Genomic DNA, 10,188 nt, shown 5'->3' with positions numbered 1-10,188 from the left:
CGAAAATCATGTCTTCACAACCCAATCCCCCCACCCTCCTTTCTTCTCCAATTGTCATTATAATATCTTTTCAAACATCTGCACAGCTTTCTCCCTCCTCCTACACCACTGTGATGTTTTTCTTTGCATATCTGTCATGCGGTGATGTTTTAGTAAGAGTTTTACGGGGCTCGCAACTGCATATGGTCATGTGAGTGCACTGTCTTGGTAAAGGTTTCTGTATTCCCTTATGGGATTTTAAAGCTTAACATTAAAAAAATCTCTAAAAACAGATGGTTTGTCGGTCTCAGTCTGTTTTACCAAGAAATTACACACTGGGCTTTTCTTTTAGATACCACTGTTTGCAGTTGTCCTTGGTTCTCAAGTACAAAATTTAAAAGTATTTCTGAAACAAACTACATTATATACATATTTTTTTTGTATAACAGAAATTACTATTCAGACAGTGATGGTATCATTGAAATTTTTTAGTTCCTTATTTGTACAGTAGTAACTAAAAAAAAATTAATTAAGAAACACAAAAAAAGAAATTGACTGTATCTCAATTTAATTGTATCGCATGGTGCAATTTGTGCTTAGTCTCCCCCGCCCCCCCCAATTTCATAGAAGTGCGTGTGTTTTGGCAGGCCTGTAACCTTTCTTCGTCAGGATTGTCTTTTAAAATGTGAAATGTGTATAGCGCTGGGTCCAATGTCTACCATAATATGTTTAGTCTACACAGTGCATTACGAAAAAGTGACAGCAACAGAGGGCCTCGTTTGATTAAAGTAATGAGTTATCTCCAAAGCAGTACCTTAAAGTATTTATTGATGTTAAAGTACCTACTTATCATCATAAAGACAATATATCTAGTTATTCCTTAGCATTGTAAAACCTTTTAGAAAGACTGATGTCTGTGAATCATTTATGTTTGTCAGGGTAAGAAGCTGTTTCCTGATAACTGCATAAAATTCACAAGAACCTTTCTGAGAAATGTCAATAAAGGCTTGATTTTAGACCTAGTTCTGATTCTTCAATAGAAATAAACTAATTTTATTGTCTTGGCATCTTTTTGGGGTCCTCAGAGGAGAAAAAGAAGAAAAAGAAGGAGGAGAAGGAAAAGAAGCTGGTGCAAGATTTGATGGAGAAGAAAATCAACTCCCACTACAAGTCTCGTTTGTCCCCGTACCTTGGCAGTAATGTCACCCGCTTCTCAGTGCCTGATGAGAAAGTTCTGTGGGAGGTGAGTTAGACTACAGGAACGCCTTCATGGGCTAATTGCAACCTAAACATTTGTAGGAGAATGTCTCTCGCATAGAAGTTTGTGTTCTATTGAATTTACAATACTATAGTATCAATGAATCTTTTAGTTTGCAGACATTCCAGAAGGAGAGAAAAGAATATTCTGTAGTGTTTCTTTTGACTCTGAGGAGAACCTTTAATGAAGAGCTTATTGGCATGTGTGTGTGTGTGTGAGTGTGTGTGTGTGTGCGCGCGTGTGTGTGCGTTTGTGTGCGTGTGTGTATGTGTGTGTAATATATATGTGCATTATAATACAGAATTTCTATGATAATAAGAACCTCTTCACTACTCAGTGTGATATTTAACTAGATCTAGCTTATTGTAATCTGTTATATTTGTTTCCTGGGATTAATCATAGCCACATTTCGGGCTATTTAGTTTGTTGGACCCCTTTGTGATTGCTCACAGTTTTCCTGTTCTTGGCCTATTTCACAGATTGAGTTTCCAGACTATGACCCGCCCACTTACACATCTGTGGAGGTTTTAAAGCAACCTGCATACGCTGATGAGGATTTGTTAGCCATGTAAGCAACATCATTATTGTGTCTCGACACAGTGGATTCAGGCGCTCGTCTATTTTTGGGCATATGTGAGGCAGCGTGGTGAAATCAGACATTCGTCAAAATAATAAAATAGAAGAATTGAACATTTTCCCTCTAGTTTGGCAATTTTTATCTAATTTTAGTTTTTTGCCTCTATACCTTTTATGTCCATATTAAAACACATTTCCATGTGTATTTGACTGGAAAGCGTTGCTCAAAGGCACAAAATATATATAATTTTTCAGTTTTCAATGACTCTCAAGCAATTGAAGTTACTGAACTTTGGCAGCATTTTCCTTACTAATTTTATCACTGAAAGCAGGCGACCCCACCACTTTCAATCACAAATATCTCGACCTCTATTCAAAATAGAAATGTATTCTTTTGATTGAAAGCAAGACAAAGGAATAAGCTTTAAGTTGATACCAATAACTCCACATGCTCAAAAATTGACGAGCGCCTGATTCCACCACGCTGTGACCCATATAGAGTTATTAATATCGTCTTGAAGCTTGTTTATTTGTCTTACATTTGGCCAAAAACAAAATACCCATCTATCTTGAATAGATGTCGAGATATTGCTGATTGAATGAGGTGGAGGTCACCTGATTTCAGAGGTAAAATTAGCGAAAAAATTGCTGCCAAAGTTTGGTGACTGCCATAGCTTGAGAGCCTTTTGAAAATGAAAGTTAATTATTTTTTAGCCTTCAATTACTGTAAAATCTACCCAGAAATGTTTTTTTAAATGAACATAAAAGGTGTTGAAACGAAAAACACAAGTTCAATAAAAAATTGTCATACTGGTGGGAAAATGCCGGTTTCTTGGATTTCTTTATTTTGACTAGGGCCTGATTTCACCATGATGCCTGCTCACATCTGTCTAACTCTGTGGTCAATAGACATTTACTTTTCAGTGATTGTTTGATACTTGTATTTCGAGGAATTTGCAAGGCTCACTTTGAAGAGTAATTGAATATTCAATGTATCCCAAGTTGCTTTTGAAAGTTTGAAATATATGTCAGTTTGTTTTACATTAAGGCCTACTTATTTCCATAAAGTGAACTCTTTTGAGATGAGCAAAATAAAGGTCATATTTCCAAACTAATTGAGCTGAGGGTTTTTTTTGTAGGTACAAATTAACATTTTTTTCCTCCCTAGGAGCCCGGAGGTGAGGAAAGAAAGGTATCCTTTCAATCAGTACGACAAGAAGTGTCGCATCAGCCGAGTCAGTCTGTACAAGCCGTACGACGTGGTGGATGGCCTGCCCGTCAACCCCATTGGTCGAACCGGACTCAGGGGGCGGGGTGCTCTGGGCCGTTGGGGCCCCAATCACGCTGGGGACCCTATTGTGACAAGGTGAGGCCTCCTCCTAAATTGTTTGACTTCTACACAAGAAAGGTCAATTCTTTTGGCTCATCTAAAAGGACTTTTGTCCCACCTGTAAGAAGTGTTTTTATTGTTCTGATTTGATAGTAATCATAGTTCTTAAACACTTTGCAGTCTCACAGCCAGCAATGCAAAATACCCCATCTGGTCACCCAGCCAGGAGAGTGACTGCCACTAACTTCTCGGGCCTGGCGCAGAACTGCGCTAGGTGACTTGAACAAATAATTATCACCGGCGCTTTACTACGCCAAGTGACGGCAAAATATTAATTGTGACTATCAGTACTGCGCTCACAGGAATCCACAGTGAAATGATTAGCATTTTGACCATTGTAAGCAGAAGGTTTGACTTTGATACTCATGTGGGAGATTAATTTATAGAGGATCCTGATCTGTCTACTGAGATACTGTCTCCCACTCAACAAGTGTTAACCCTGTCAGGCTGGGTTCAAGCAGCCTGCCTCCTAAAAGATCACAATCAAACTTTTAACTGTCGTTATTAGTGTCATTCGTCACTGTCTCACCTTTGTTGTATTAGTTCTGTCATTGGGTCAAATAATGAGAAGCACATCAACCCAACAGCTAATACGGTAGAGGAGAAAACAAAATATATAGTAAAACCCTGCTAAGACAAACTTCACAATACCAGAGAATTTCTTCCTGTTTGGCAGATTTCATTTAAAGGGAAATTGCAATGTATGGAATGAAAAGTAAATATGAAAACAAGAATTTGAAACACTTTCGTGGTAACAAGAATTATGTGTTAAGAAGCTTCATGTTAATTTTTTAAACAAAGTCTACAGTATATTATATACAAGTTGAGACAAAAGAGGGGGTAGCGTCTTAGTTGCATGACACCCGTGCGCAAAGTAGTCCAGTTAAACTAATGATTAACTAACGTCTTGTCGAGTCTCTACCATGGAAAGAATAAGAGTAAGACTCAAATGGTGTCCTACAACCACCCTCTTTTAAAAAATTTTCTGCAGGTGGAAAATGCTGGATGACGGCACATGTGCCATGAAGGATGGGAAACCTGTGCTACAGTTTGTGGCTGTACAGAGGAAGGACAACTCTCTGTGGTCCATCCCTGGGGTCAGTACACTACACTAATTTTTTAAATTCGTTTTTATCTCATTTTTATTTTACATTTCTTCTTAAACTCTTTTCGCTCCTTGGCACTATGCCGCATTGGGTATCTGTGGTATAGTGGTCAAGCTCTTTCAGCTCATGCAGGAGACATGAGTTTGATTTCCAAGTGGGCAAGTTTTTTTATTGACTATCTCCTTTTGCGTAATGGGATGTGGTCCCAACACTCAGTTCAAATTGGCCCCAACATTCTGGACCAAAGTAGGTAGCTTTCTGTATTGTGTAAATTGTGTCGATGGGGGTGTAAAACACTTACATTTACACTTTCATTACAGTTCTCTAGTGGCTTTGTTTGTTGACTTGAGCGATGAATGTAAAATTGCAGAACAGTACATAAAAAGTTCAAGCTCAAATTTTTTATGTACGAACTGTTATGCTACATGTCATTTTACTGGACAGTGTACGCATCCTTTAATTTGATAGTATGAGAACTGTTTAAATTTCTAGGTGAAATTTTTCTGTCTTTATTCGAGCCAATATGACCACATTATTCAATTGCAATTGTTGGGTTCTAATCATTTAAGTTTGCAATATTAGCCAGGTTTTCAAGGCTTCGGATACCCTGATACCTTAGTTGGTATTATGTAGGATTACTATGTGGATGACACTGGTTTCAATCTTCAGTGGAGCATTCTTCAACTCTTGTTATTTTTGGGAGCTTATTGTAGAGAATGACTCCATTTTTGTCCTCACAGTCTTGCTGTTTGTCAGTTCTCCTTAAATTGTTATGTTGAGGCTTTTATACATTTACAACATTGTTGTAATTTATTACCTGCTCAGGGCATCTGCTCTCCCGGAGAAGAGCCGTGGAACATTTTGAAGGCTGACTTCTCCGAAGACGTTCATGGTACTCTTCTCGACAATCCGGAGGCCAAACGGGAAATCATGGCGCAACTTGACCAGTTGGCAGCCTTGGGGCATGAGGTAAATTATAAATTGTTGGGTATGGAGTTAATCATGAATTGTTGGACATGGAGTTAATCATGAATTGTTGGGTATGGAGCTACTCATAAATTCCAGGGCTTGAGGGAAAGCGTAAACTGTGTCTCGACATGGTTGAATCAGGCGCTCGTCAATTTTGGGGCATACGGGGTTTGTTGGTGTAAGCTTAAAACCTGTTCAACTGCTTTGCGTTTGGTGAAACAAATATCCATCTCTCTAGAATAAAAATCTAGATATTTTTTTATTGATAGAGATGGGGGTTGCCTTGTATTGGAGGTAGGCATATATTTAGCAGGAAAATTGCCTTCAAAGTTTGATGACTTCCAACGTTTTAGTGCACTTGGAAACTGAAAATTTACATTTTTAATGTCTTGGATGAATTACGGTTTTCCTGTAAAATTCATGCAGGAATGTGTTTTTAAATGGACATAAAAGGTGCTGAGCACCCGTTAAATTTCTGTAAAAACTGCCCACTTTGATTTCATTATTTTCACGACCGCCTGATTTCATCATGACACCGCTCAATTATTGGGCTTGATGTTAAATTGTTGGGCATGTGGTAGATTGACCACTTTGTTTTGATCAATGATCTATGTACATGTACAGTCCATGTCACTACATTACAGAATGGTTTACTCTCTAAAAAAAATTAGTACATTAGGTCGACTCCCCAAAAATAGTTTACAATGCACTTTAAGAGACTTTTACCACCAGTGACACCTTCAAACAGCCCGCACAGATCGAAAGAAAAGTAGTATGTCCCACCTTAGTTCTCCTTTTTTTTTTTAGATCTTACTATAGTAATTGAAATTGTTTTATACCCCTAACCAATAAATTGTGTATCACACACCACATCCTTCACTGTCACTGAAAAAGGGTAATCATTTTAATACTTTTTTAAAGTGTGACTCCAAAGAATTTGCCCCTCCTGCTGGTGTGCTATGGGTCTGATTATGACCCCTCCCCCCCCCCCACCTCATTTTACCATTTGAGAGGAGACTTCACAGTGTTTATCTCTTGGTCTACAGGTATACAATGGCTATGCTGATGACCCAAGGAACACAGACAATGCTTGGCTGGAAACACGGGTGGTGAACTACCATGACGCTGAAGGGAAAATCCTACATCATTTCAACTTGAGGGTAACTTTGTTTATTTTTGTCGCTATCACAAAATGCAGTAGAGTCTGCTTCAACAAAACATTGTCAATCCACAAATGACAGTTCACGAAAAGAAAATAGAATCCACGATTTGCTGACTTCGCTGTCTAAGTGATCTCTCCAATGAATTTTGGTTAATTGGTTGAATTGAACTCCTCTGTAATATGTAGTTCTTAGTACTGTCTGTTCTACTTGTTGCACCAACAACCATCTCTCTCTCTGTCTCTCTCTATCTATCTTTCTCTCTGTTTATCTGTCTCCCTCGCTCTCCGCCCCCCTCTCTCTCTCTTTCTCTCCCTCTCCTTCTCTCTTCCTCTCTCTCTCTCTCTCTCTCTCTCTCTCTCTCTCTCTCTCTCTCTCTCTCTCTCTCTCTCTCTCTCTCTCTCTCTCTTTGTGTGTATAATATTGAGCCATTTTCAAATGGTCAGCTGATACCTTTAAGCCCTGGTTCCTTGAGATTTACAGGACATATGCACCAGAACTCCCTGTAGTCGACTGCTAGATTTGCACCATGGTTCACTGAGAAATGCATCTAGTGCACAGAAGCTTAAAGATAGAGTACACTAAAGCATACATTCTGGTCCACAGTTAGTAATTCCTAACTTTGTCAAACAGTCACTTATGAAAGTGATCTTTTTGAGACGCTTTTTTTTAAAAACATGGAGTTTACACAAAGACAGACGCTGTACAAAGGGATGCTGTTGGTTTGCACAGGTATTGTTTTACAATTCTGGCATTATAATGGCCTTACTTTCTAAATTATTCATTCTTTCACCACTCATTATTGGTCTTACAACAATGAATTTACCCAAAATATTTTGCTGTAGCATCCGATCTAGAATCCTTGAGCAGTTTTTGTCATAACAGCATCAAAAGAGACTGTAAACTGTTTCAAATCGCCCCAACATGTCCATTGTGTGATATTGAAGTAGCTGAACTGCATGGTAAGGCCTCACTTGTGGTGTCTTGCAGATAGTAGTTATGGCAAAAGATCTGAACTCTCTATCTCAGAAGGGGATAAACCCACTATGCCAGGGCCCTGTTTTGGTTCGAAATCTAAAACTGACCTATGCATCACTAAATTGGTCTTTAAATCCAAACAAGTGAACCTATTTAGATAGAGCTTGATTTAATCAGTGATCTTGCTGTAAAAGAGGCCTGTTTTTGGCAGTTAACGAAAAGTAATTTGATGTCAAATTCGTCGTAATGGAATGTACCTGAGCCGCTGGCTGCGGCTCACCAGCACAGGACTGCGAGCCGTTGGGAGTGGCTTGCCAGAGATAAAGAGTCAAAATCTGGCTGAAAATAGCAAAGGTAGTGTAAGTTAAGCATGTGAGGATGCTCCATCAAGACAGCCATGATAGACAATATCATATTGTTGTGATTGTTATAATTTCATCACGTTATTTTGACTGTTAAGCACAATATTGTATAACAAATTTTTCTATGGCAACGTTTGTTATTCTTTCTATTTTTTTTTCTTACCAGGCTGGTGATGAAGTTGAACTGGTGACCTGGCAGACTATTGGGAGCCACTCCAATCTTCATGGCGCCCACTCTTTCTTCCTCAAGCTGGTGGCTGACAGACACCAGGCGGCGTTTTGACCTCGTCTCATGGTCTTAATCCTCCTCGTGCCTGTCACTTCCCCCCCCCCCCCTCCCCCCATGTGAAGTCTGCAGTTTTTGGAACAGCGTTATGAGTCATATCGTTGACGTACTACAGTATCCTCATGACTGTTGTGTCTGACTGGCAGGACTGCAAGTGCTGTTTTGCAAGGGGTCTGGTTGGTGTCTTTTGGCGTCTAGTCAAGGTAAACTGTTGGGTAAAAAGTGTACAGGTATTTATGAATGGGAGACAGGTACCAAGCGAGAGTATTTGCAGATTCGGAGCGCATAGATGCACCATAAGCAGGACATAGTTTTAATTCTGCGCTTCACATTTGGCTGTGATTTGTTTGCAAAACACGTAGAGTAAAACTTTTGGCTAAATGCGATGAAGTATTTCATCTACTTCGATGAAGTATTTCATCTACTTCGATGTTCTACGGATTATAGATGCTTTTGTGATGGATTTGTGCCTTTGTCATAGAGTCATGTAGAGCTGTAGTTACGTGTCGTAAAAATACCTGACCTCTGTGTCAATGTTTCTTGTTACCATCACCTCTCACCATGTTATTGTATTGTTATTTGAATACGTTGGAGTCTGCTTAAAGCGAAATGTGTGGGACTGCCGAATTTTTGTTTGGATTAGCCATGTTTTCAGTTCAGAGAGATTGCTCAAATAGCGAAGAAAAAATCAGGGATTCTGTTTTATATTAGCGCATTCAGTTTAAGCGTACTCCTTTGTATTTTCCTTGTTATATACAAAATAGACTCTCGAGCCATGTGAGAATTACTAATTTTATGTACATGATATATACATGTTCTATTTTATAGCAAGTTTGGACCATTCCTTTGTGTGCAAAGGGTATTCTTTTGATACTTTAATGTTAGTCGTTTGATTGGTAGGCCTTTAAGGTTAAAAAAATCACTGACAAAAAGCAATGTTTTTCTTAACTTCATCTTTTAAAAAAATTTTTGTTCATGTTGTTACATTCCCTAAGTATGTATTTATCAGGGTTTTACAGATTTACAGACGAAAATCTTTACGCTATTGTGTGTGGCCCCCTCTGAAAGTTACTTTACCTTTTGTGCATTATTGAATTACCAGTCGCACCATGAAAGCCTGCTTTGAGGACACAAAACTTTTCTTGCATTCCACATGTCTCTCTCTCTCTCTTCTCTCTCTCTCTCTCTCTCTCTCTCTCTCTCTCTCTCTCTCTCTCTCTCTCATCTCAAAGCTACAAATATTTTATGTCTACAGTCTAGGATGGTACAAAAACTAGATCTATTGATAGACCTAATGTCTGAACACATCCCCAGAAAGTGTATTAGTAGGTGAAGGTCAGGATGGATCCATTCAAGGTTGTCATGTACATCCTGAGGGAAAAAATATTGAGAACAATTAACAAGTGGTCACTTCTCAGCTCATTTAGGCAATGTAGACTATCCTGTATAAATTACTTGGCATATTATTAATTATTGTAGGATTCAGATGTAAAAACACTTTTTCCTTTAAACTACCTATCTAAAAGTATATAGTTTGTTCTTTTGGTCTATGATTTTGTGGTTAACTCTTTCCGGACGTATCGCCGATATATCGGCTCGAGTCCACACCCCTTCCAACGTATCACCAATACATCGGCTGTGATAGGGTGCTTCAGTTTTGTTTCGCTTTAACACGATCCTTCATTTCTTTTCATTGCTATTGAAAACCTGGGAAAGGATTTAGGAAACGAAAATATCTAGTTTCACTTTGTCAAAACGTGGGTTTGGGGAAAAACGAGTGAATTAGTTCTTGCGGTCTTGCATCAACAAAATGATGTAACCGGACTCAGTATAACTATTATAACTCAAACAAAAATTGTAATATTGCTTTCAACTATAAAGCTGCGCATTCAGAAATTTATGAATTATGCTCTTAGCCTGTATATGATAAGATAGCTATGCTGATTTGCTTTCATATGTTTGGTGAATTTATTTTTTCCGTCAAAATTTATTTTTCTCATCACCATCGCTATTTTTAACCCTTCTAATGCATACTTATGTTCTAAATTAATCCTTGTTTCGTATTGGGATGTATTCCTCATTCTATTTCCTTCAATTTGGTATATCATATGTTACGCTTAGGAA

General features: G+C 38.5%; 1 protein-coding gene across 3 annotated transcripts in view; it reads left to right on the top strand.

Moving 5' to 3' along the window:
* Positions 1 to 9,819, top strand: part of LOC101858128 (transient receptor potential cation channel subfamily M member-like 2) — a 65,403-nt gene extending 55,584 nt beyond the window's left edge. For all 3 annotated transcript variants that reach the window (XM_013087495.2, XM_035972156.1, XM_035972155.1), the window contains 7 exons: positions 1,065 to 1,222; positions 1,717 to 1,805; positions 2,982 to 3,179; positions 4,195 to 4,300; positions 5,135 to 5,278; positions 6,325 to 6,438; positions 7,945 to 9,819. In XM_013087495.2, coding sequence (XP_012942949.1) covers positions 1,065 to 1,222; positions 1,717 to 1,805; positions 2,982 to 3,179; positions 4,195 to 4,300; positions 5,135 to 5,278; positions 6,325 to 6,438; positions 7,945 to 8,061 — 926 coding nt within the window. In that variant the 3' untranslated portion in view covers positions 8,062 to 9,819. The remainder of the gene's footprint in view (positions 1 to 1,064; positions 1,223 to 1,716; positions 1,806 to 2,981; positions 3,180 to 4,194; positions 4,301 to 5,134; positions 5,279 to 6,324; positions 6,439 to 7,944) is intronic.
* Positions 9,820 to 10,188: the final 369 nt, after the last annotated feature.

Source organism: Aplysia californica, unplaced genomic scaffold (genome assembly GCF_000002075.1).
Source record: "Aplysia californica isolate F4 #8 unplaced genomic scaffold, AplCal3.0 scaffold00594, whole genome shotgun sequence".
In the NCBI taxonomy this organism is placed as follows: domain Eukaryota; kingdom Metazoa; phylum Mollusca; class Gastropoda; order Aplysiida; family Aplysiidae; genus Aplysia; species Aplysia californica.
The sequence above is the reverse complement of the archived record's forward strand: the minus strand, read 5'-3'. Positions and strand labels throughout refer to the sequence as shown.